At 56.7% G+C, this 26,350-nt stretch overlaps 2 protein-coding genes across 3 annotated transcripts in view; one reads left to right on the top strand and one right to left on the bottom strand.

The window, feature by feature from the left end:
- ssr4 (signal sequence receptor, delta) overlaps positions 1-9,981 on the bottom strand; it is a 34,902-nt gene extending 24,921 nt beyond the window's left edge. Inside the window, exons 1-2 of the mRNA XM_041181508.1 lie at positions 9,749-9,981; positions 2,330-2,448 (exon numbers count right to left, since the gene is read on the bottom strand). Of these exons, the coding sequence (XP_041037442.1) occupies positions 2,330-2,448; positions 9,749-9,848 (219 nt within the window). The 5' untranslated portion in view covers positions 9,849-9,981. The remainder of the gene's footprint in view (positions 1-2,329; positions 2,449-9,748) is intronic.
- Positions 9,982-15,169: 5,188 nt separating this feature from the next.
- The window catches only part of idh3g (isocitrate dehydrogenase (NAD(+)) 3 non-catalytic subunit gamma), a 41,291-nt gene continuing 30,110 nt past the window's right edge, over positions 15,170-26,350 (top strand). The window contains exons 1-3 of one of the 2 annotated variants that reach the window (XM_041181504.1): positions 15,170-15,298; positions 17,817-17,864; positions 24,495-24,509. In XM_041181504.1, coding sequence (XP_041037438.1) covers positions 15,227-15,298; positions 17,817-17,864; positions 24,495-24,509 — 135 coding nt within the window. In that variant the 5' untranslated portion in view covers positions 15,170-15,226. The remainder of the gene's footprint in view (positions 15,299-17,816; positions 17,865-24,494; positions 24,510-26,350) is intronic. The other variant, XM_041181505.1, reaches the window with a different exon arrangement.

Below are 26,350 nucleotides of genomic sequence, written 5' to 3'. Positions count from 1 at the left end.
GGAGACAGTGGGATTAGTTTGGGGAATGATACAGGGCTATGGGGAGAGAGTGCGACAGTGGGATTAGTTTGAGGATTGATACAGGGCTATGTGGAGAGAGCAGGGCAGTGGGATTAGTTTGGGGTTGATACAGGGCTATGGGGAACGAGCAGGGCAGTGGGATTAGTTTGGGATTGATACAGTGCTATGGGGAGAGAGTGGGACAGTGCGATTAGTTTGGGGATTGATACAGGGCGAGGGGGAGAGAGTGGGGCAGTGGGATTCGTTTGGGGATTGATACAGGGCTATGGGGAGAGAGTGGGGCAGTGGGATTAGTTTGGGATTGATACAGGGCTATGGGGAGAAAGCGGGGCAGTGGGATTAGTTTGGGATTGATACAGGGCTATGGGGAGAGAGCGGGGCAGTGGGATGTGTTTGGGGATTGATACAGGGTCATGGGGAGAGAGCGGGGCAGTGGGAATAGTTTGGGGTTGATACAGGGCTATGGGGAACGAGCAGGGCAGTGGGATTAGTTTGGAATTGATACAGTGCTATGGGGAGAGAGTGGGAGAGTGCGATTAGTTTGGGGATTGATACAGGGCTAGGGGGAGAGAGTGGGGCAGTGGGATTCGTTTGGGGATTGATACAGAGCTATGGGGAGAGAGCGGGGCAGTGGGATTAGTTTGGGATTGATACAGGGCTATGGGGAGAAAGCAGGGCAGTGGGATTAGTTTGGGATTGATACAGGGCTATGGGGAGAGCGGGGCAGTGGGATGTGTTTGGGGATTGAAACAAGGCTATGGGGAGAGAGTGGAGCAGTGGGATTAGTTTGGGGATTGATACAGGGCTATGGGGATAGAGCGGGGCAGTGGGATTAGTTTGGGGATTGATACAGGGCTATGTGGAGAGAATGGGGCAGTGGGATTAGTTTGGGATTGATACACGGCTATGGGGAGAAAGCGGAGCAGTGGGATTAGTTTGGGGATTGATACAGGACTATGGGGATAGAGTGGGGCAGTGGGATTAGTTTGGGGATTGATACAGGGCTATGTGGAGAGAATGGGGCAGTGGGATTAGTTTGCGATTGATACAGGGCTATGGGGAGAGAGCAGGGCAGTGGGATTAGTTTGGGATTGATACTGGGCAATGTGGAGAGACCAGGACAGTGGGATTAGTTTGGGATTGATACAGGGCTATGTGGAGAGAGCGGGGCAGTGGGATTAGTTTGGGGATTGATACAGGGCTATGGGAAGAGAGTGGGATAGTGGGATTAGTTTGGGGATTGATATAGGGCTATGGGGAGAGAGCAGGGCAGTGGGATTAGTTTGGGATTGATACTGGGCAATGTGGAGACAGCAGGACAGTGGGATTAGTTTGGGATTGATACAGAGCTATGTGGAGACAGCGGAGCAGTGGGATTAGTTTGGGGAATGATACAGGGCTATGGGGAGAGAGTGCGACAGTGGGATTAGTTTGGGATTGATACAGGGCTATGTGGAGAGAGCAGGCCAGTGGGATTAGTTTGGGATTGATACAGAGCTATGTGGAGACAGCGGGGCAGTGGGATTAGTTTGAGGATTGATACAGGGCTATGGGGAGAGAGTGGGACAGTGGGATTAGTTTGGGGCTTGATACAGGGCTATGGGAAGAGAGTGGGATAGTGGGATTAGTTTGGGATTGATATAGGGCTATGGGGAGAGAGCAGGGCAGTGGGATTAGTTTGGGATTGATACAGAGCTATGTGGAGAGAGTGGGGCAGTGGGATTAGTTTGGGATTGATACAGAGCTATGGGGAGACAGTGGGATTAGTTTGGGGAATGATACAGGGCTATGGGGAGAGAGTGCGACAGTGGGATTAGTTTGAGGATTGATACAGGGCTATGTGGAGAGAGCAGGGCAGTGGGATTAGTTTGGGGTTGATACAGGGCTATGGGGAACGAGCAGGGCAGTGGGATTAGTTTGGGATTGATACAGGGCTATGGGGAGAGAGTGGGACAGTGCGATTAGTTTGGGGATTGATACAGGGGTAGGGGGAGAGAGTGGGGCAGTGGGATTCATTTGGGGATTGATACAAGGCTATGGGGAGAGAGCGGGGCAGTGGGATTAGTTTGGGATTGATTCAGGGCTATGGGGAGAAAGCGGGGCAGTGGGATTAGTTTGGCATTGATACTGGGCAATGTGGAGACAGCAGGACAGTGGGATTAGTTTGGGATTGATACAGAGCTATGTGGAGAGAGCGGGGCAGTGGGATTAGTTTGGGGATTGATACAGGGCTATGGGCAGAGAGTGCGGCAGTGGGATTAGTTTGGGGACTGACTAAGGCTCGATCCCCAATTGTTTTGACACCCACCTGTGCTCCGTTCTTACAGGTCAGGGAGATTTCCACAATGAAGACGGTCTCCGAGGAGATGACGGCGTCCGAGGTAGTGTAATACGAGGGGGCAATCATCGGTTCTGTGCATGTATCCGCTGTGGAGGCAGAGGGGGGGGGAGGGGACAGGAAAAGGGGGTGGGGGGGGCAGGAAAAGGGGGTGGGGAAAGGGGGTGGGAGGGGAGGAAGTGGGTGGGAAAAGGGGGTGGGTGGGAGGAAGTGGGTTGGAAAAGGGGATGGAAGTTTGGGGGGGAAGGGAGACGGGAAGTTTGGTGGGGGGAATGGAGGGGGGAAGTTTGTGGGGGGGAAGAAGGAAGGGGGGGAAGAAGGAAGGGGGGAAGAAGGAAGGGGGGGAAAGAAGGGAGGGGGGGGAAAGAAGGGAGGGGGGGAAAGAAGGGAGGGGGGGGGAAAGAAGGGAGGGGGGGGAAAGAAGGGATGGGGGGGGAAAGAAGGGAGGGGGGGGAAAGAAGGGAGGGGGGGGGGAAAGAAGGGAGGGGGGGGGAAAGAAGGGAGGGGGGGGAAAGAAGGGAGGGGGGGGAAAGAAGGGAGGGGGGAAAGAAGGGAGGGGGGGGAAAGAAGGGAGGGGGTGAAAGAGGAGTGGGGAGGAACGAAGGGAGGGGGGGAAAGAAGGTGGGGTGGGGGAAAGAAGGCGGGGGGGGAAAGAAGGCGGGGGGGAAAGAAGGCAGGGGGGAAAGAAGGCGGGGGGGGGAAGAAGGGGGGGGGGAAAGAAGGGAGGGGGGGGAACGAAGGGAGGGGGGGGGAACGAAGGGAGGGGGGGAACGAAGGGAGGGGGGGGAACGAAGGGGGGGGGGAAACGAAGGGAGGGGGGGGAACGAAGGGAGGGGGGGGGAACGAAGGGAGGGGGGGGAACGAAGGGAGGGGGGGGAAAGAAGGGAGGGGGGGGAAAGAAGGGAGGGGGGGGAAAGTAGGGAGGGGGGGGAAAGAAGGGGGGGTGGGGGAAAGAAGGGAGGGGGGGAAAGAAGGGAGGGGGGGGAAAGAAGGAGGGGGGGGAAAGAAGGGAGGGGGGGAAAGAAGGGAGGGGGGGGGAAAGAAGGGAGGGGGGGGGAAAGAAGGGAGGGGGGGGAAAGAAGGGAGGGGGGGGAAAGAAGGGAGGGGGGGAAAGAAGGGAGGGGGGGGGAAAGAAGGGAGGGGGGGGAAAGAAGGGGGGGGGAAGAAGGGAGGGGGGGGAAAGAAGGGAGGGGGGGGGAAAGAAGGGAGGGGGGGGAGGAAAGAAGGGAGGGGGGGGAAAGAAGGGAGGGGGGGGAAAGAAGGGGGGGGGAAAGAAGGGGGGGGGAAGAAGGGAGGGGGGGGAAAGAAGGGAGGGGGGGGGAAAGAAGGGAGGGGGGGGAAAGAAGGGAGGGGGGGGGAAAGAAGGGAGGGGGGGGGAAAGAAGGGAGGGGGGGGGAAAGAAGGGAGGGGGGGGGAAAGAAGGGAGGGGGGGGAAAGAAGGGAGGGGGGGGGAAAGAAGGGAGGGGGGGGAAAGAAGGGAGGGGGGGGAAAGAAGGGAGGGGGGGGAAAGAAGGGAGGGGGGGGAAAGAAGGGAGGGGGGGGGGAAAGAAGGGAGGGGGGGGGAAAGAAGGGAGGGGGGGGGAAAGAAGGGAGGGGGGGGGAAAGAAGGGAGGGGGGGGGAAAGAAGGGAGGGGGGGGGAAAGAAGGGAGGGGGGGGGAAGAAGGGAGGGGGGGGGAAGAAGGGAGGGGGGGGGAAAGAAGGGAGGGGGGGGGAAAGAAGGGAGGGGGGGGGAAAGAAGGGAGGGGGGGAAAGAAGGGAGGGGGGGGAAAGAAGGGAGGGGGGGGGAAAGAAGGGAGGGGGGGGGAAAGAAGGGAGGGGGGGGGAAAGAAGGGAGGGGGGGGGAAAGAAGGGAGGGGGGGGAAAGAAGGGAGGGGGGGGAAAGAAGGGAGGGGGGGGAAAGAAGGGAGGGGGGGGAAAGAAGGGAGGGGGGGGAAAGAAGGGAGGGGGGGGAAAGAAGGGAGGGGGGGGAAAGAAGGGAGGGGGGGAAAGAAGGGAGGGGGGGGAAAGAAGGGAGGGGGGGGAAAGAAGGGAGGGGGGGAAAGAAGGGAGGGGGGGAAAGAAGGGAGGGGGGGGAAAGAAGGGAGGGGGGGAAAGAAGGGAGGGGGGGGGGAAAGAAGGGAGGGGGGGGAAAGAAGGAGGGGGGGGAAAGAAGGGAGGGGGGGGAAAGAAGGGAGGGGGGGGGAAAGAAGGGAGGGGGGGGGAAAGAAGGGAGGGGGGGGAAGAAGGGAGGGGGGGGAAAGAAGGGAGGGGGGGGGGAAAGAAGGGAGGGGGGGGGAAAGAAGGGAGGGGGGGGGAAAGAAGGGAGGGGGGGGGAAAGAAGGGAGGGGGGGGGAAAGAAGGGAGGGGGGGGGAAAGAAGGGAGGGGGGGGGAAGAAGGGAGGGGGGGGGAAGAAGGGAGGGGGGGGGAAGAAGGGAGGGGGGGGGGAAGAAGGGAGGGGGGGGGGAAAGAAGGGAGGGGGGGGAAAGAAGGGAGGGGGGGGGAAAGAAGGGAGGGGGGGGGAAAGAAGGGAGGGGGGGGGAAAGAAGGGAGGGGGGGGAAAGAAGGGAGGGGGGGGGAAAGAAGGGAGGGGGGGGGAAAGAAGGGAGGGGGGGGGAAAGAAGGGAGGGGGGGGAAAGAAGGGAGGGGGGGGAAAGAAGGGAGGGGGGGGAAAGAAGGGAGGGGGGGAAAGAAGGGAGGGGGGGGAAAGAAGGGAGGGGGGGGAAAGAAGGGAGGGGGGGGAAAGAAGGAGGGGGGGAAAGAAGGGAGGGGGGGGAAAGAAGGGAGGGGGGGAAAGAAGGGAGGGGGGGGAAAGAAGGGAGGGGGGGAAAGAAGGGAGGGGGGGGAAAGAAGGGAGGGGGGGGAAAGAAGGGAGGGGGGGGAAAGAAGGGAGGGGGGGGAAAGAAGGGAGGGGGGGGAAAGAAGGGAGGGGGGGGAAAGAGGGAGGGGGGGGAAAGAAGGGAGGGGGGGGAAAGAAGGGAGGGGGGGGGGAAAGAAGGGAGGGGGGGGAAAGAAGGGAGGGGGGGGAAAGAAGGGAGGGGGGGAAAGAAGGGAGGGGGGGGAAGAAGGAAGGGGGGAAGAAGGAAGGGGGGAAGAAGGGGGGAAGAAGGAAGGGGGGAAGAAGGAAGGGGGGAAGAGGGGGGGGGAAGAAGGAAGGGGGAAGAAGGAAGGGGGGAAGAAGGAAGGGGGGAAGAAGGAAGGGGGAAGAAGGAAGGGGGGAAGAAGGAAGGGGGGAAGAAGGAAGGGGGGAAGAAGGAAGGGGGGAAGAAGGAAGGGGGGAAGAGGGGGGGGAAGAAGGAAGCGGGGAAGAAGGGGGGGAAGAAGGGGGGGAAGAAGGAAGGGCGGGGGAGAGGGAAAGTGGGGGGGGGAGAGGGAAAGTGGGGGGGAGAGGGAAAGTGGGGGGGAGAGGGAAAGTGGGGGGGAGAGGGAAAGTGGGGGGGGAGAGGGAAAGTGGGGGGGAGAGGGAAAGTGGGGGGGAGAAGCATTAAAAACCAAAAACAGGAGCACCCGGCAAAGCCCATATTCCAGGATGAAGTGTGGGGGTAACCCCAGCACCGAATCCAGGGCATGTCCAAGAGTGACCACCTCCCTTGTTTCCGACGGGTCCAAGATACAGAGTAGCAATGTTGACCTCACTGAGATGTTAACTACGGTTAAGAGAGGGGTGGAGGTGAATTGTGTCGATGTGTTTAAGGAGCTGGATAAACACACGAGGGGAGAGAGGAATAGAAGGATACGGGGGATAGTGGAAGATGGAGTAGGGAGGGTGGGAGGAGGCTGGTGTAGGGGCAGAAACACTGGCACGGAGCAGAGGGGCCGAATGCTCATCTCCCAACCTGAGCGCTGATCCAAAAATTCACTTGTGTAACTTTTGGCCGGTACAGAAGAGAAATTCTTTCTGACAACGCTCTTTTCCAATCCTGACTCGTACAGTCCGGATCGGTTATAGAGTGTGTGCAATTTACTGAGCATGAGCTGAACTCCCATTTCCCCAGCACCTTTCACTGCCTCAGGACATCCCACAGCGCCTTACAGACAACGGGAACCGTATTCTCTTTCTGATGTGTGGTCACTCTTGCAGACAGCAGCACGATCCCACAAACAGCCAAAACAGCACTGACCCAAGCCATCGGTTTATTTTAATGATGTTGGACAAGGGATAAGTATTGAAGCCAGGACACTGGTGCCAAGTGTGTGTGAGAGAGAGCCTGACTGGGGGTGTGTCTGCATGTGAGAGCGAGTGTGTGTGCATGTGAGAGTGAGTGAGTGTGTGTGTGAGTAAGTGAGTGTGTGTGTGTGTGTGAGAGAGAGAGTCTGACTGGGGGTGTGTCTGCGTGTGAGAGCGAGAGTGTGTGTGTGTGTGTGTGTGTGAGAGTGAGTGAGTGAGTGAGTGAGTGAGTGAGTGAGTGAGTGAGTGTGTGTGTGAGAGAGAGAGAGAGCCTGACTGGGGGTGTGTCTGAGTGTGAGAGCGAGTGTGTGTGTGTGTGTGTGTGTGTGTGTGTGTGTGTGTGTGTGAGAGAGAGAGTATGCGTGTGAGAGAGAGCCTGACTGGGGGTGTGTCTACATGCGAGTGAGTGTGTGCGCGTATGACAGTGAGTGTGTGTGTGTGAGAGAGAGCCTGACTGGGGGTGTGTCTACATGTGAGAGTGTGTGTGTGTGTGTATGAGAGTGAGTGTGTGTGTGAGAGAGAGCCTGACTGGGAGAGTGTGTGTGTGTGTGTGTGTGAGAGAGCAAGCGTGTGTGTTTGTGTGTGTATGTGTGTGCATGTGAGAGCAAGTGTGTGTATGCGTGAGAGTGTCTGACTGGGGGTGTGTCTGAGTGAGAGAGTGAGTGTGTGTGTGTGAGAGAACACCTGACTGGGGGCTGTGTCTTTGTGTGAGAGCAAGCGTGTGTGTCTGTGTGAGAGTGAGAGAGAGTGTGTGTGTGTCAGTGTGTGTGCGAGAGTCAATGTGTGTGTGAGGGAGAACGAGTGTGTGTGACGGTGTGTGTGTCAGTGGCCATGTGTCTGTGTGTGTGTGTGTTGTGAGAGACAGAGCGTGTGTGAGAGCAAGCATGTGTGCGAAAGCGAGTGAGCAAGCGTGCGTACGCATGCGTACATTCGTGTGACAGCGAGCGTGCTTTTCCTGATATATATTGAGGATCTAGATCTTGGTGTGCAGGGGACAATTTCAAAGTTTGCAGATGATACGAAGCTTGGGAGTGTTGTGAATTGCGAGGAGGAAGGTGTGGAACTTCAAAAGGACATGGACACATTGGTGGAGTGAGCAGGTAGGTGGCAGATGAAGTTCAATGTGGATAAATGTGAAGTGATGCATTTTGGTAAGAAGAACATGAACAGATAATATAAAATAAGGGAGGAATTTTAAAGGGGGTGCAGGAGCAGAAAGACTTGGGTGTATATGTGCATAGATCATTGAAGGAGGCAGAGCAGGTGGAGAGAGCAGTTAATAAAGTATATAGTATCCATAGACCATAGGACATAGGAGCAGACATTAGGCCATTCGGCCCATCGAGTCTGCTCTGCCATTCAATCATGGCTGATAAGTTTCTCAACCCCATTCTCCCGCCTTCTACCCTTAACCTTTGATCCCCCTTACCAATCAAGAACCTATCTATCTCGCTCTTAAATACACTCAATGACCTGGCCTCCACAGCCTTCTGTGGCAATGAATTCCATAGATTCACCACTCTCTGGCTAAAGAAGTTTCTCCTCATCTCTGTTCTAAAATGTCTTCCCTTTACTCTGAGGCTGTGCCCTCAGGTCCTAGTCTCTCTTACTAATGGAAACATCTTCCCCACGTCCACTCTATCCAGGCCATTCAGTATTCTGTAAGTTTCAATCAGATCCCCCCCCTCATCCTTCTAAACTTCATCGAGTATAGACCCAGAGTCCTCAAGCATTCCTCATATGTTAAACCTTTCATTCCTGGAATCATTCTCGTGAACCTCCTCTGGACCCACTCCAGGGCCAGCACATCCTTCCTGAGATACAGGGCCCAAAATTGCTCACAATATTCTAAATATGGTCTGACCAGAGCCTTATAAAGCCTCAGCAGCACATCCCTGCTTTTATATTCTAGTCCTCTCGAAATAAATACCAACATTGCATTTGCCTTCCTAACTACCGACTCAACATGCAAGTTAACCTTGGGAGTCCTAGTCCAGGATTCTCTTAAGTCCCCTTGCACTCCAGATTTCTGAATTCTCTCCCCATGCCTCTATTTTTCCTACCTGAGCTTTATTAATAGGGGCAGAGAGCACAAGAGCAGGGAGGTTATGCTGAACATTAGTTACAGGACATTAGTTAGACCTCAGCTGGAATACTGTGTACAGTTCTGGGCGCCACATTATAGGAAGGATGTGAACAAATTGGAGAGAGTGCAAAAGAGATTTACAAGAACAGTTCCAGGGATGAGAAACTTCAGCTATGAGGAAAGATTGGAGAGGTTGGGACTGTTCTCCTTGGACAGAAGACTCAGAGGAGACTCGATAGAAGTTTTCAAAACCATGAGGGGGCTGGACAGAGCAGAGGGGGAGAAATTGCTTCCGCTCGTAAAACGATCCAGAACAAGAGGGAACAGATTTAAAACGATTTGCAAATATGATGTGAGAAAAAACTTTCTCCACACAGCGAGTGGTTCGGGTCTGGAATACACGGCCTGGAAGTGTGGTGGAGCCAGGTTCAATCACAGCATTCAAGAGGGCATTAGATGTTTATTTGAATAGAAACAAGGTGCAGGGGATAGGGGGGAAAAGGCAGGGCAATGGCACTCGGTCATAATGCTCAAGTGGAGAGCTGGTACAGAAATGATGGGCCGAATGGCCTCTTTCAGTGCCATTGAGATTGTGATTCCAGCCCTTTAGGGGCCCCAAGGATAGGGGGGCCTATCCTTTAAGATACTGGTGGGGGGGGGGGCGAACTGGCCCTTTAAGATATTGGGGTGGGGGGGGAGGGCGAACTGGCCCTTTAAAATACTGGGAGGGGGGGGCTGGCCCTTTAAGATACTGGGGGGGCGGGGGGGCTGACCCTTTAAGATACTGGAGGGGGGCCTGGCCCTTTAAGATACTGGGGGGCAGGGAGGGCTGGCCCTTTAAGATACTGGGGGGCAGGAGGAGCTGGCCCTTTAAGATACTGGGGGGCAGGAGGGGCTGGCCCTTTGAGATACCGGGGGGCGGGGGGATGGCCCTTTAAGATACCGGGGGGCAGGGGGGCTGGCCCTTTAAGATACTGGGGGGCAGGGGGGCTGGCCCTTTAAGATACCGGGTGGCAGGGGGGCTGGCCCTTTAAGATACTGGGGAGCAAGGGGGCTGGCCCTTTAAGGCCACGTCATTCATTTCCTCAACACTCCGGGTCTCTCCAACTCCCCGTTCCCGGGAGAGAGGGGGAGGGGCCGCCGCCACCACCACTCACCGGCCGACAGACAGACCGACACCGCCGCCAGGAAGGCGGCCGCCACCACCAGCTGCCGCTGCTGCCTTCTCCACATCATCATCACCGCCGCAGCCGCCATCACCTCCAATGTCCCCGGAAGAAAGCACGGCACGACGGGATAGCGGGAGGTCCAGTCTGGGAGGACCGCCGGCTGCGCAGGCGCGTTCTACATCCGCCGGCAGCGGCTGCGGCAACGGGGAAAGGGGGTGGGGGGGAAACGGCAGGTGAAACGCAGGCGCACTCGCCATCAGGCAGTGTCGGTCCTCCCAAACCCTTGGGAGGACCAAATCAGGCGCAGGCGCAGGGAGCATCAGAATGCAGCAGACCGCCCACACGCGCGAAGATGACAACGCGCAAGCGCAGTGAGCATCAGACTGCCGCAGTCCGCCTCCATGCGCTAGGATAACAACGCGCAGGCGCACTAACCATTCGTGGGCTCATTGGTTCGCTCACGCGCTGGGGAACACTTCATAATACGCAGGCGCAATGAGAATCGGCCTGTGAAGTCCTCCCACACACTTGGGAGGACTTGATAATACGCAGGCGCAGTGAAAACCGGTCTCATCCGGAGGACCAAATGAAGCGCAGGCGCACTGGCAACTTTTAGTGCATCAGGCGCAATTTAGTTGCACTTAAGTTTGTATATTTAAAATGCACCTTTTTCAGACAGCACATTGGAGGGGAGCGAAAGATACCAAGGGGGCAGGGATGAAAATCATTCTAAAAGTAGATCATAATGAACTCAAGGAAAGATAAATAGTAATTTGAACCTGGTGAAGGTGATGAGCTGAGAGTCAATTCAACCCAGGGACATCAGCACTGAGGGTGAATTCACTCTAATCTTTAAAACTACATTAAATACACAGCACTCATTGCTCCACAAAACACCAAACCCTGCTTACAAAGGCAGGCCCTTAACCCTATCTTTGTAACCTCCACCAGCCCCTACAACCTTCCCTATCTCTGTCACCTCCTCCAGCCCCTCAAATCCTTCTCTTTGTAAACTCCTCCAGTCCCTACAACCTCCCCTATCTTTGTAACCTCCTCTGACCCCATAACCCTCCCTGTTCCTGAAATCTCCTCCAATGCCTACACCCCTCCCTATCTCTGTAACCTCCTCCAGACCCTACACCTCTCCCTATCTCTGTAATCTCCTCCAGCCCCTACACCCATCCCTATCTCTGTAACCTTCTCCAGCCCCTACAACCCTCCCTATCTCTGTAACCTCCTCCAGCTCCTACACCCCTCCCTATCTCTGTAACCTGCTCCAGCCCCTACACCCCTCCTTATCTCTGTAACCTCCTCCAGACCCTACACCTCTCCCTATCTGTGTAATCTCCTCCAGCCCCCTACAACCTTCCCTATCTCTGTAGCCTCCTCCAGCCCTTAACCCTCCCTATCTCTGTAACCTCCTCCAGCCCCTACAACCTTCCCTATCTCTGTAACCTCCTCCAGCCCTTAACCCTCCCTATCTTTGTAACCTCCTCCAGCCCCTACAACCTTCCCTATCTCTGTAACCTCCTCCAGCCCCTACAACTCTCCCTATCTCTGTTACCTCCTCCAGTCCCGACAACCCTCCCTATCTCTATCACCTCCTCCAGCCCCTCCAATCCTTCTCTTTGTAAACTCCTCCAGTCCCTACAACCTTCCCTATCTCTGTAATCTCCTCCGACCCCATAACCCTCCCTATTCCTGAAATCTCCTCCAATGCCTATAACCCTCCCTATCTCTGTAAGTTCCTCCAGCCCCTACAACCCTCCCTATCTCTGTAACTTCTTCCAGCCCCTACAATCCTCCCTATCTTTGTAACCTCCTGCAGCCCCTACAATCCTCTCTATTTCTGTACCTCCTCCAGCCCCAACAGCCCTCTCTATCTCTGTAACCTTCTTCAGCCCGAGCAACCCTCCGTATCTCTGTAACCTCCTCCAGCCCCTACAACCCTCCCTATCTCTGTAACCTTCTCCAGCCCCTACAACCCTCCCTATTTGTCTAGGGGCAGGTTTGAGGGGCCAAATGGCCTACTGCTGCTCCTATTTCTTATGTTCTTAGAGGCATAAGGAATTCTAAAAGGATTCTTCTGCTGTTATGAGCCCTGGAGGTAGCTCCTTGAACAAAGGGCCAACCCCCTTGCTCACGTGACTTGTGGCAGCCATCTTTTTTTGTTTGAGCAGGAAATCCATGTTATTAAAAAGTAGCTACAAGAATAAAGCTCCAGATTTCTTTTCATGTCCTAGGGCCCCAACACACAGCACAAAAGGAAGCCATTTGACCCATCATTTCTATTTCAAAGAGCCTTTTATTTTTAAACTTTCATTCATCGGATGAGGGCAGGGCTAACTAGGCCAACATTTGCCTTGTTGTAAACAGTGGGGGGGGATGTTTAGAATGTAAGGTGTAAAAGGACTTTTGCATTTTTAAATAAACCAGCCTGGATTGTTTTCCAAGTAGGGGTGAAATGTGTCACCTTGCCAGGTGAAGTTTAGTAACAGGGAGCAGAATATTCCATCCTGCGGGCGTGCAATGACATCACGTGCCATCAGTGAAGAGAATGCACTAGAATGGTTGCACAATTTGTATCTCTCACCTCTGTGCACCACACTCTTACCTCGGTCTGGCACCCCCCAGCCTCTCCACGCCCAGCTGTACATGGATTGAGCTGGCTCTTGAGGTCCAGGGTGCCCTGCTTGAACCTGCTGAGCAGCTGGAGGTTAGGCAGGACCTCGGCCTGTAGGCGCCCTCTGTGCTTGGTTATGGCTCATCCTTCCCCTGACTAGGACGGAAGAGCATGGATTAGTCCACTCTCCACCCGCAGCGCCACTGCAGTCTGGACACGCCTCCACCTGAGGAACACCCTCGCAGGGCACATCCGATTGGTGGCCCTCAAGCCGCAAGGCCCTCAGTCCGAACAGCCCAGGGCTTGCCCCCTTGGCCAGCTCCGGTGTCATTGACAGTTGGCACTCAGACTCCAGCACCCCTGAGATCCATATGGGTGGGGTTGGCCAGACCTTAACCCTTCACCACACTGACCCATGCCAACATGTTACTCACCCTTCCCGAGCACAGGAGGTATTTGAGGGGCTTTTGGCACTGCACCCATGTGCGCCGCTCCGCATCATGGCTGCCATCTCCTCCCATGCCCTCTTGGAGAGGTGCGTTGGCCACTTCCTCCCACCTCTGGGGACAAGGGTGTCCCTCCTGCAGCCATCGCCTCCAGTGGGGGAGCGGTGGTGGAGCCAAGTGCCCACCTGACCTACCCTCCCCCCAACATTGGACTCCATCACTCAAGTTTGCTAGCGTACAACAGACGTTCTTCTGTGGCCACCTTCCAGGGGCTGCCTGGGCTGTTTTTAAACCGGCCGCCTGGCGGCCATTGAACCTTCGGCCCTTCCCAACCAGTGACGAGAGTAAAATTGCGATCGGGGGCCATTTCCCGGCCACTCCCCAGGCCCGCCCACCACACCCGCCCGACGACCTCAAAATCCTGCCCAGTGTGTTTACTTTTCCCAAAGATTACTGGTAAAACTTAGTGCTATGAGAGATCTTTTTTAATGATCAGAAAGGTAGAGTCCAAAGACATAGTGAAAGAATGGGCATTTGCATTCAAAGGGGAAAATATGTGTAAAGGAGTGAAGTCTGTGTGTAAAGGTAGGCATTTTTAAGACCTAACAAGTGTGATAAACATGCAGCATCTATTCCTCAAGCTGCTGTCTACAAAGGGCCAAAGTTAAGAAAACTCACTTTGAATTTGACTGGTTCAGGGTATCATGTCTCACTTTGCCTGGGGTCTTTAAAAATCCGTGTGTCTTACTGTTGCCTTAAAGGAAGTGCAACCGGGAGTCAGATTAAGAAGGGGATTTAGAAGTTATCATTAGCAGGAATTTGTAGATCTATGTATGCGCTTTTAAAATAATTTTTCTCATGGATAAAGCTTTTGTCTGGTTCTGTAAAAACTTACAGGACTTGGTGGTCTTTATTACAACTGAGTTCATGGCACGCATCTCAAAATTTATGCTAATCGCAAAACAAGTTGTGGGCAGTTGTCTCAAGTCCCCCTTTGGGATTTGAACAGCTCAGCATTTACTATTCACTCTGCCGTAGCGCCATGCCCCCTGATCATTCCTCCATGTACGTAATCTCTGTGTCACCAACAGTACCGTAACCAGACCCAGTGTCTCAGCCGTGGCTCTCAGTGGTTCATGATGGTGTTTCTGACTTGCAGGGCTGTTGGTTAAGGAAGCACTCGAGGGACTTCAACCTAAAAATCTAGGCAGACGGTGAGTCTCGGCAGGGGTGGGGTTCAATGAATGGCCTCCTCCTGTTCCTGTGTAACGGCTCAGGAAGGGCTGATTGGCCTCCTCCTGTTCCTGTGTAACAGGCTCGGAAGGGGATGAATGCGCCTCCTCCTGTTCCTGTGTATCAGACTCGAGAGGAGGGCTGAATGGGCCTCCTCCTGTTCCTGTGTAACAGGCTCAGAAGGGGATGAATGCACCTCCTCCTGTTCCTGTGTGACAGGCTCAACAATGGGCTGAATGGGCCTCCTCCTGTTCCTGTGTAACAGGCTTGAGAGGGGCTGATTGGCCTCCTCCTGTTCCTGTGTAACAGGCTCAACAATGGGCTGAATGGACCTCCTCCAGTTCCTGTGTAACAGGCTCGGAAGGGGATGAATGGGCATCCTCCTGTTCCTGTGTAACAGGCTCGAGAGGGGGCTAAATGGCCCTCCTCATGTTCCTGTGTGACATGCTCAAGAGGGGGCTGAATGGGCCTCCTCCTGTTCCTGTAAACAGGCTTGAAAGGGGCTGAATGGGTCTCCTCCTGTTCCTGTGTAACAGGTCCGAGGAGGGGGGCTGAATGGCCTCCTCCTACTCCTGTGGCATGCTCTCTATCAGAGGAGATGCTTGCTGTTGTGGATGTTAGAGATGCTATAGCAATATTTTGAAGGGTTGGGGGAGGAATCTGTCAAAACTGCTTCTAAACAGCTAAAGTTAATTCTAAACAGCTCATGTGGTATACATCTGAAAAAGTCAAGTTCAAATTGATCATTAAAAAATAAAATCTAATCCCAAACAGAGCAACTAAAGTTACTTCTGAAACGAAGAACAGTTTTAGTGGGCTAAATGGCCTCTTTCTGTGTCCTGGGAACATGTGGAATTTTGCTGGCAAAAAGAGGACTACAACTCCCAGAGGGCAAGGCGCCAGGCAAGCGCACGGAGCCGGTTGCATCGCACGTGATTCATTGTAGGTGCTGGGTGCGGGCGAGGGGCGTGGGGGGAACGACAACCCCCAGAGTTCCATGCGCCGGGGCCGGCGCTGTTCTCAACCCAAGCGATGAATTGTAGGCGCAAGGCGGGACTACAAATCCCAGAGGGCAGGGCGCCGGGCATGCGCAATGCGCGGTGGGCTGGATCACGTGGTGCAGATCCCCTCACCCCGGACGGCAACGGTAGCGGCGGGTCGGGGATGATGATGATGATGGCGGTGGCGCGATGGGCGAGCGGAGCGGCTAGGAGGCCGTTCAACCATCCGGCCCAGGTAACCGGAGCGGCTCCGGGGGTCCCGGGGTCATTACATCATATAAAATCCCGAAGGTCACCTTCGGTCAGGGGCACCTCCCCCTCCTCTTAAAGGGACAGGGTCCCTCCCCCTCTTAAAGGGACAGGGTCCCTCCCCCTCTTAAAGGGACAGGGTCCCTCCTCCTCTTAAAGGGACAGGGTCCCTCCCCCTCTTAAAGGGACAGGGTCCCTCCCCCTCTTAAAGGGACAGGGTCCCTCCCCCTCTTAAAGGGACAGGGTCCCTCCCCCTCCTCTTAAAGGGACAGGGTCCCTCCCCTCCCTCTTAAAGGGACAGGGTCCCTCCCCCCCTCTTAAAGGGACAGGGTCCCTCCCCCCCCTCTTAAAGGGACAGGGTCCCTCCCCCTCCTCTTAAAGGGACAGGGTCCCTCCCCCTCCTCTTAAAGGGACAGGGTCCCTCCCCCTCCTCTTAAAGGGACAGGGTCCCTCCCCCTCCTCATAAAGGGACAGGGTCCCTCCCCCTCCTCTTAAAGGGACAGGATTCCCCCCATCCTCCCTTAAAGGAATAGGGTCTCTCCCTCCTCCCCCCTCTTAAAGGGACAGTGCCCCTCCCCCTCCTCTTAAAGGGACAGGGCCCCTCCCCCACCATCTCCCTCTCTCCTCCCCCCTTCTCTTAAAGGGACAGGATTCCCCCCTCCTTGCTCAAAGGAACAGGGTCTCTCCCTCCCCTCCTCCCCCCGCCCCCCCCCTACAATCTCTCAGAGGTAGGGAAGGTTGTAGGGGCTGTGGAAGGAGATGGAGCCACGGAAGTCGAGGACTGGAGTCTCCGGCCGGATGTCTGTGCTCAAATCCCTGGGGTGGGACTTAAAGCCACAGCCCTCCACTCGTGAGGAGGAGGAGGTGCTCCCGGTGAAGGAGTTGTGTGAGGTTGTGGCCGGGGTCTCTCGCTCTCGCATCAGAAAGGCCGCGAGTTTGAGTCTCCGCTTCACGGACTTTAGGCCGTGAGCTGGGTGGACACTTCACGGCAGCAACCCTTCATCACCTTTAAACCCGAGACCCCCCCCGCCCCCTCAGGTGAGACATCCCACGACTGGTATTGGGAGAAGACCAGGAACATGGTGAAGGCGGGGGGAGTTCTCCCCAGTGTCCTGGGACCAATATTTACCCCTCAACCAATATGACTGAAAACATCACCATTACCGTTGGTCAGAAACTGAACTGGACCCAGCCGTATAAATACTGTGGCTACAAGAGCAGGTCAGAGGCTGGGAATCCTGCGGAGAGTAACTCACCTCCTGACTCCCCCAAAGCCTGTCCACCATCTACAAGGCACAAGTCAGGAGTGTGATGGGACACTCCCCACTTGCCTGGATGAGTGCAGCTCCGTCAACACTCAAGAAGCTCGACACCGTCCAGGACAAAGCAGCCCCGCTCGATCGGCACCCCATCCACAAACATTCACTCCCTCCACCACCGACGCACAGGGGCAGCAGTGTGTGTACCATCTACAAGATGCACTGCAGCAACTCGCCAAGGCTCCTTCAACAGCGCCGCCCAAACCCACCACCACTACCACCTAGACGGACAAGGGCAGCAGACACATGGGGGAACACCACCACCTGCAAGTTCCCCTCCGAGCCCCACACCATCCCGATTTGGAAATGTATCGGCCGTTCCTTCACTGTCGCTGGGTCAAAATCCTGGAACTCCCTCCCTAACAGCACAGTGGGTGTACCTACACCACACAGGACTGCAGCGGCTCAAGAAGGTGGCTCACCATCACCTTCTCAAGGGGCAATTAGGGATGGGTAATAAATGCTGGACCTGGCCAGCGACCCCCACATCCCATGAATAGAAAAAAATAAAAGCTTTGCCCCCACCCCCCCCCCGCCCCCCCCCTCCCCCCCCACCCCGCCACCCACCACCAATTTAAATACATCGAGGCAATTTGCCACAACCAGTCCCTGTGGAAGCAAGTTCCACATTCTCCCCGCTCTCTGAGGGAACACAAGGGGATGAATGGCTTCCTGGACTGCAGCTATTGTAGATTCTATCTGGAAGGTGCTACCTGAAAGGGCGTTGGAAGCAGATTCATGCTCAAAAGCAGAAATTGGATAAATACTTGAAGGGGAAATATTTGCAGGGCTGTGGGTGGGGAAGGAGGGAGGAATGTGGGACTAATTGGATAAATCTTTCGAAGGGCCGGCACAGGCCCGATGGGTCAAATGGCCTCCTCCTGTGCTGCATCTTTCTCAAGATTCTAGACTTGGCTGGAGCTGAACGGGCCAAAAGATTCAGCAGGGCTGAAACACTGAGGCTCACACTGCCACCCTGTGGCGGGAGGCCACCGCTACAGCGTGACACGTTTACATAGCCATTTTCGTTAACACTGGAAGCTGTGTACCCGCGGGAGAAGTTGGCGCCAAAAGCGAGTCAACAGGAAGTAAGCTGCTGTGGGCAGGAAGTGCGCGCGGATGCTAGCTTCCTGGGGGCGGCCATTTTCTTTCACGCTAACCCTCACCTCTTTTTCGCAACTCCAGGCGTTCCCTGTGGCAGCGTCCAGTCGCCGAGGGTCCTCTGCATTTGTCGTAAGTCCGATTTGCCGCTCCCTCCGAGCTCTTTTGGGGTGTCGTCCAGCAAGACGGCGTTCCCTCCCACGCGACGCAATGGTTCTCTTGCTCCGCGCTCCTGCTACGAGCGAATTCTCTCTCTCTCTTTCTTTCTCTCTCTTCCTCTTTCTCGCGGGAAAGACTCCTGTAGAACGTCTGCTGTCAGCTTTGCAGCCGCCATTGAGGAGGCGGCTCCGAGGGAATAATCAGGCTGGCAATGGGGGCATCCGCCCTCCTGCCCCCTTGACCTCACACCCACCTCCGGCAGCACCCTCCCCCCCCACCCCTCAACTCCCACTCCTTCCCCACCAAACCCCCTGCCCCCTCCATCCCCTCAACGTTCAGCACACAGAACCTGCATCCGCTCAAGAGCCATCGGAGAGTCGCAGGGCGGAAAGAGGCCTTTCGGCCCATTGTGCCCGTGCCGGCCGGAGAGAGAAACAAAGTTTAACACATTTTAACCCCGCTTTCCAGCGCCTGGACCCTAGCCTTAGCCTTTAGCAGCACGTCAGATGAGTTGAGCATTGCAGCCAATCCCGGACGCCCACCGCCCTTTGGGTGACAGTGTTTCTCCTCACGCGTCCCCTCCGATTTCCCCCGACCAGTCACCTTTAAATCTGTGGCCCCACCGCCCCCCCCAACCAACGACCCCCACAATGGACCCCTCAGCTGGCTGGCTGGGGGTGAGGGTTGGGAGGGGGGGTGGAGAACTGGTCTTTCCTGTCCACCCCCTATCTAGGAGCCCCACCCCTCCCCCCTCATCATTTTGTGGACCTCAACCAGGCCGCGCCCCTCGGACCCCTCTGTCCGAAGGAAAACAGTGGGGAGTTGGGAACAGGAGAGGGGCACCTGACCCGCCCCCCCCTCGGGGCTGGTCTGCCCTTCAACTAGGTCACCGCTGATCCGTTTGGAGTTCCACATCGCCATCCACCACCACACCGCACCCCCCCCCCCCCCCCCCCCCCCCCGATCACCTTCGGTTCCCTTGCCCAGCGAGAATCCACCTCCCTCCACCTTAAAAAAAATTATTCAGCAACCCCCCCCACCCCCCACCAACCTCCACCGCCTTCTGAGGCAGAGAGGCCCCCCCCCAAAACCCGCACAACCCCTCTGAGGGGAAAAGACACTCTCCTCATCTCCGTCCTGAAAGGTTTTTAACAACAGGGTCCCAGGCCCTTGCAACCCTCCCCTCGCTCTACCCAGTGAAGTGGAGACAAGCCCACCATCCAACTCTTTTCCTGTCCCCGCTCCACCTCCCCCCCGCCCACTCCATCCCCCACCAACCCCAGGCCCCGAGTATCCTGCAAGACTCCCCTCCTCTCTTGATCGAGAGGCACCAACCCCACCGCTCGGATCCCTGATGGGTCAAGTCGTCCGCTTGGCGAGGGAGTGGGGGGGGGGTGGTTGTCGAACTGCCGGCCCACCCACCCTGGAGATGCCGGAAGGTGCCGGCAGCTCAAATGCCCGCGGTTCACGACCCCTCCCAACCCCCAGCAGCGCCAACCTTCGAGAGGGGGAGCTGGTGTGCCAGCTCTGGGTTGGCCGGGCGATTTATGAGGGTGGGAGTGGCGAGGGGTGACCTTTGACCTGACTCGGCAGCCCAGACTCGGACAGCGGTGAGTAGCCGCGGAGTATCGGTGACAGGAGGCGGCGCGGTCCTGTCGAGCTCCCCGCTCCGCGTTGCCAGTTCCGGCCTTCGGGTTGGCCGCTCCCAGACCGGGACTCGGACGGGGCAGGGATCGTCCCGAGCGGCTGACCGCTCCGGGCCCTCCCAGCTCGGCAACGCCAACCCGCGGCTGGGACCCTCCTCGCCAACCCCCACCTTGGCTCCCTCCGCACGAGACTATTCCCAAGCACCCCCCGCTTGACCAGCCTCAAACCCGCCCTAAACCTCAGCACATCCCCCCCCCGCCCCCCCAAACTCCATGGCTGACCCCCACACCCCCCCTCCCTGCCCCACATATCCCAACTCGCACCGAGTCCCTGTCCCCCTCCCCCCGCTCACTGACCGGCCCAGGTCCCCAGACCAGCACCACCTTTCTTTTCAAATTCTCGTCCTCATGCTCAAATCCTGCTACATTCTCACCCTCTCCCCACCTCTGTAATCTCCTCCAGCCCCTACACCCCTCCCTATCTCTGTAACCTCCTCCAGCCCCTACAACCCTCCCTATCTCTGTAACCTCCTCCAGCCCCCTACGCCCCTCTCTATCTCTGTAACCTCCTCCAGCCCCTACAACCCTCCCTATCTCTGTAACCTCCTCCAGACTCTACAACCCTCCCTATCTCTGTAACCTCCTCCAGCCCCTACGCCCCTCCCTATCTCTGTAACCTCCTCCAGCCCCTACAACCCTCCCTATCTCTGTAACCTCCTCCAGCCCCCTACGCCCCTCTCTATCTCTGTAACCTCCTCCAGCCCCTACAACCCTCCCTATCTCTGTAACCTCCTCCAGCCCCTACACCCCTCCCTATCTCTGTAACCTCCTCCAGCCCTCTACACCCCTCCCTATCTCTGTAACCTCCCCCAGCCCCTACAACCCTCCCTATCTCTGTAACCCCCTCCAGCCCCTAAAACCCTCCCTATCTCTGTAACCTCTTCCGGCCCCTACAACCCTCCCTATCTCTGTAAGCTCCTCCAGACCCTACAACCCTATCTCTGTAACCTCCTCCAGCCCCTACAAACCTCCCTATCTTTGTAACCTTCTCCAGCCTCTTATAACCCTCCCCACCTCTGTAACCTCCTCCAACCCTTACAACCCTCCCTATCTTTGTAACCTCCTCCAGCCCTTACAACCCTCCCTATCTTTGTAACCTCCTCCAGCCCCAACAACCCTCCCCACCTCTGTAACCTCCTCCAGTCCCTAAAACCCTCCCCCCCTCTGTAACCTCCTCCAGCCCCTACAAACCTCCCCATCTCTGTAACCTCCTCCAGCCCCTACAACTCTCCCTATCTCTGTAACCTCCTCCAGCACCTACAACCCTCCCTATCTCTGTAACCTCCTCCAGCCCCTACAACCCTCCCTATCTCTGTAACCTCCTCCAGCCCCTACAACCCTCCCCACCTCTGTAACCTCCTCCAGCCCCTACAACCCTCCCCATCTCTGTAACCTCCTCCAGCCCCTACAACCCTCCCTATCTCTGTAACCTCCTCCAGCCCCTACAACCCTCCCTATCTCTGTAACCTCCTCCAGCACCTACAACTCTCCCTATCTCTGTAACCTCCTCCAGCCCCTACAACCCTCCCTATCTCTGTAACCTCCTCCAGCCCCGACACCCCTCCCTATCTCTGTAACCTCCACCAGCCCCTACACCCCTCCCTATCTCTGTAACCTCCTCCAGCCCCTACACCCCTCCCTATCTCTGTAACCTCCTCCAGCACCTACAACCCTCCCTATCTCTGTAACCTCCTCCAGCCCCGACACCCCTCCCTATCTCTGTAACCTCCTCCAGCCCCCTACACCCCTCTCTATCTCTGTAACCTCCTCCAGCCCTCTACACCCCTCCCTATCTCTGTAATCTCCACCAGCCCCTACACCCCTCCCTATCTCTGTAACCTCCTCCAGCCCCTACACCCCTCCCTATCTCTGTAACCTCCTCCAGCCCCTACACCCTCCCTATCTCCGTAACCTCCTACAACCCTCCGAGATCTCTGCGCTCCTCCAATTCCGGCCTCTCGAGCATCCCCCGATTCCCATCGCTCCACCATTGGCGGCCGTGCCTTCAGCTGCCTGGGTTGGGGGGGGGGGGGGGGGGGGGGGGGGGGGGGCGGCCCTGAGCTTTGGAATTCCCTCCTTAAACCTCCCTGCCTCTCTTGCCCAGCCTCTTTACCTACCTGCCCCTTCTAAGACGCACTTTAAAACCGACCTCTTTGACCGAGCTCTTGGCCACCTGTTCCTAATACCTCCACGTGTGGTTTGGGGTCAGAATCTGTCTGATTATAAACCTTGGAGCCGTGTTAACACACTAATGGTGCTATGTTAATTCAAGCTTTTGTTGTTTTTCCTTATTCCAAGAGCCATGATGTGCTCCCGTTGCCATGGAGATATTTATCCCCCACCGCTACGCTGTACTCTTCCTCCATAACCCCCCACCTCCCCGACAAAACTATACCTCACCCAACTCTCTGTGACGTTCCCCTCTACAGCTCCCTCCTCTGCACTCCCCGCTCTCATTTTGAGCACTCCCTGTCGATCCTCTACTCCACGTGCCCCTCTCTCCCAGTCACCCATTCTCCCCTCACTCCAGGGCACTGTCCCTTTTGCAGGTTGACCTAACTCCCCGCTTCATACATCGAGATTAAGGTTGAAGTTTCAACCTCGATCCTCCCACTAATTCCTTCATCCCACCGCCTCCCTCATCCCACACACCGACCCAACGGCAATTAATCCCAAAGCCTGAAACCCGAGATTTGCGAACCCCGCCCCTGCCAAAGCCTCGCGTTTATTCCCGCCATCTCCCTTCCTCACCGCCTTCCCCTTGAGCACAGGTGGGTCATCGGGTGAGTCCTGAGCCAACAATTCCATACTCTTCATGGAGAGGGGAAAGGACAATTAACCCCTTTCAGCCAACCACAAACACGCAGTCAGCTCTGATGTTTTTGCCACCTTCCCCCCCCCCCCCCCCCCCCCCCCCCCCCCCCCCCCAACCCACCCCCAGTGCTTAACTATGATTAACTCATGGTTAAACAGGGCCCCAAACCCCTTCCCATTCACTCCCACTGTCCACAATCCCAATGGACCCAAACCCCTTCCCGTTCACTCCCACTGTCCACAATCCCAATGGACCCAAACCCCTTCCCGTTCACTCCCACTGTCCACAATCCCAATGGACCCAAACCCCTTCCCGTTCACTCCCTCTGTAAACAATCCCAATGGACCCAAACCCCTTCCCATTCACTCCCACTGTAAACAATTCCAATGGACCCAAACCCCTTCCCGTTCGCTCCCACTGTCCACAATCCCAATGGACCCAAACCCCTTCCCGTTCACTCCCTCTGTAAACAATCCCAATGGACCCAAACCCCTTCCCATTCACTCCCACTGTAAACAATTCCAATGGACCCAAACCCCTTCCCGTTCACTCCCACTGTCACAATCCCAATGGACCCAAACCCCTTTCCGTTCGCTTCCACTGTCCACAATCCCAATGGACCCAAACCCCTTCCCGTTCACTCCCTCTGTAAACAATCCCAATGGACCCAAACCCCTTCCCATTCACTCCCACTGTAAACAATTCCAATGGACCCAAACCCCTTCCCGTTCACTCCCACTGTCACAATCCCAATGGACCCAAACCCCTTCCCGTTCGCTCACACTGTCCACAATCCCAATGGACCCAAACCCCTTCCCGTTCGCTCCCACTGTCCACAATCCCAATGGACCCAAACCCCTTCCCGTTCACTCCCACTGTCCACAATCCCAATGGACTCAAACCCCTTCCCGTTCACTCCCACTGTAAACAATCCCAATGGTCCCAAACCCCTTCCCATTCACTCCCACTGTAAACAATTCCAATGGACCCAAACCCCTTCCCGTTCACTCCCACTGTCACAATCCCAATGGACCCAAACCCCTTCCCGTTCACTCCCACTGTACACAATCCCAATGGACCCAAACCCCTTCCCGTTCGCTCCCACTGTACACAATCCCAATGGACCCAAACCCCTTCTCGTTCACTCCCACTATCCACAATCCCAATGGACTCAAACCCCTTCCCATTCACTCCCACTGTAAACAATCCCAATGGACCCAAACCCCTTCCCGTTCACTCCCACTGTAAACAATCCCAATGGACCCAAACCCCTTCCCGTTCACTCCCACTGTAAACAATCCCAATGGACCCAAACCCCTTCCCGTTCACTCCCACTGTCCACAATCCCAATGGACCCAAACCCCTTCCCGTTCACTCCCACTGTCCACAATCCCAATGGACCCAAACCCCATCCCGTTCACTCCCACTGTCCACAATCCCAATGGACCCAAACCCCTTCCCGTTCACTCCCACTGTCCACAATCCCAATGGACCCAAACCCCTTCCCGTTCACTGTCCACAATCCCAATGGATCCAAACCCCTTCCCGTTCACTGTCCACAATCCCAATGGACCCAAACTCCTTCCTGTTCACTCCCACTGTCCACAATCCCAATGGACCCAAATCCTTTCCCGTTCACTCCCACTGTACACAATCCGAATCATCCTAAATCCCTTCCCATTCACTCCCACTGTCCACAATCCCAACATTGAGACCCAGTGATGACCCCTCTACATATAGTCACTCATGAAGGCAGTGACATCGGTTTGGGTGGAGGGGTGGGGCGGTGGTTGGTGGTGTGGGGGGTGGTGTGGGAAGCGGTGGGCGGGCTGGTAACAGCGATGCAAGCTTTGCGCAGCTGACAGCTTCGACTCTGAATCCTGTGGGAGCCCTGGTGCGCAGGATCCCCCTGTCTGCGCAGGATCCCCCTGTCTGAACCCCCTCTCCGCTACCTCACAGCTCGCCGCAGGATCATGGGGATTGCTTGGGCTCGGGGGAGTGTGACTATGCATTAATGAAGCATGATTGCCTGCTTGGTGTGTGACTAACCCATTGTTTCCTTTCTCCTCCCTTTTCACTCAGACCCAACAATCAATTGTAAGTATTTCTTTCAGTGAAGCTACATTGATACGCACGCCGATGGGCTTTGTGGGGGAGGGCTGCGGGTGCTAGCATTCCACGGCGTATGGTTAGTATTTGTGTCCTGTGGGAACGTGTCAATGTGTGAAGACCACCACAGCCCCTCTACGTTCCTCCCGTCATCTGCTAAAGGCCAACATAGCTTCAGTTCTAAGCCCGCGGAATGGTGGGTTACATTTAGAAAGTGAACGAGTAGCTCTGTCCCCTCTGAGTCTGAAGGTCATGGGTTCATAACCCCGCACCCCACCCCCCCCCCCCCCACCTTTCCCACTACACACATTTGAACCCCGACACTCCAGGCATGACACTCACTACAAGGTCAGTACTGAGGGAGCTCCGCGCTCTTGGAGGGTCAGTGCGGAGGGAGCGCCGGAGTGTGGGAGGGTCAGTGCTGACGGAGCGCCGCAGTGTGGGCGGGTCAGTGCTGAGGGAGCTCCGCACTGTGGGAGGGTCAGTACTGTGGGAGGGTCAGTGCCGAGGGAGCTCCGCACTGTGGGAGGGTCAGTGCTGAGGGAGTGCCGCACTGTGGGAGGGTCAGTACTGTGGGAGGGTCAGTGCCGAGGGAGCTCCGCACTGTGGGAGGGTCAGTGCCGAGGGAGCGCCGCACTGTCGGTGGGTCAGTGCTGAGGGAGCGCCGCACTGTCGGTGGGTCAGTGCTGAGGGAGCACCGCACTGTCGGTGGGTCAGTGCTGAGGGAGCGCCGCACTGTCGGTGGGTCAGTGCTGAGGGAGCGCCGCACTGTCGGTGGGTCAGTGCTGAGGGCGCGCCGCACTGTCGGAGGGTCAGTGCTGAGGGAGCGCCGCACTGTCGGAGGGTCAGTGCTGAGGGAGCGCCGCACTGTCGGAAGGTCAGTGCTGAGGGAGCGCCGCAGTGTGGGAGGGTCAGTGCTGAGGGAGCGCCGCAGTGTGGGAGGGTCAGTGCTGAGGGAGCGCCGCACTGTGGGAGGGTCAGTGCTGAGGGAGCGCCGCACTGTGGGAGGGTCAGTGCTGAGGGAGCGCCGCACTGTGGGAGGGTCAGTGCTGAGGGAGCGCCGCACTGTGGGAGGGTCAGTGCTGAGGGAGCGCCGCACTGTCGGAGGATCAGTGCTGAGGGAGCTCAGCACTGTCGGAGGGTCAGTGCTGAGAGAGCGCCGCAGTGTGGGGGGGGTCAGTGCTGAGGGAGCGCCGCGCTGTCGGGGGGGTCAGTGCTGAGGGAGCGCTGCACTGTCGGAGGGTCAGTGCTGAGGGAGTGCCGCACTGTCGGAGGGTCAGTGCTGAGGGAGCGCCGCACTGTCGGGGGGGGTCAGGGCTGAGGGAGCGCCGCACTGTCGGAGGGTCAGTGCTGAGGGAGCGCCGCACTGTCGGAGGGTCAGTGCTGAGGGAACGCCGCACTGTCGGAGGGTCAGTGCTGAGGGAGCGCTGCACAGTCTATCACATTGCAACCTTAAACCCAAGGCCCCATCTGCCCCCTCAGATAAATGTAAAAGATCCCAGAACCTCTGTTGTAGGTAGAAGAACAGTGGGGCGGGGTGGGTGATAGTGGAGGGTGGGTGGGTGATGGTGGAGGGGGGGTGGGTGCAGATCCCCCAGTGTCCTGAAGCCCCTTTTAACCCCTCAGCCGCCGCCACTAAACAAAATGGGAGTTGATTACCACCTCGCTGGTTGTGGGATCTTGCTTTGTGTACAACAGCTGCTGCGTTTCCACTGTGTCGGCACTGAAAGCACATCATTGGGCAAGTGTTGGGGGTAGTTTGGGCACCCTATGGCTGGATAAGGCGCTAGACAAATGCTAGCCTGTGCCTCTCCTCAGCAGTGGGGTGG

Source organism: Carcharodon carcharias (assembly GCF_017639515.1).
Source record: "Carcharodon carcharias isolate sCarCar2 chromosome 35 unlocalized genomic scaffold, sCarCar2.pri SUPER_35_unloc_8, whole genome shotgun sequence".
NCBI classification, from domain to species: Eukaryota; Metazoa; Chordata; class Chondrichthyes; order Lamniformes; family Lamnidae; genus Carcharodon; species Carcharodon carcharias.
Note: the sequence above shows the minus strand (reverse complement) of the source record. Positions and strands in the feature narration are given on the sequence as shown.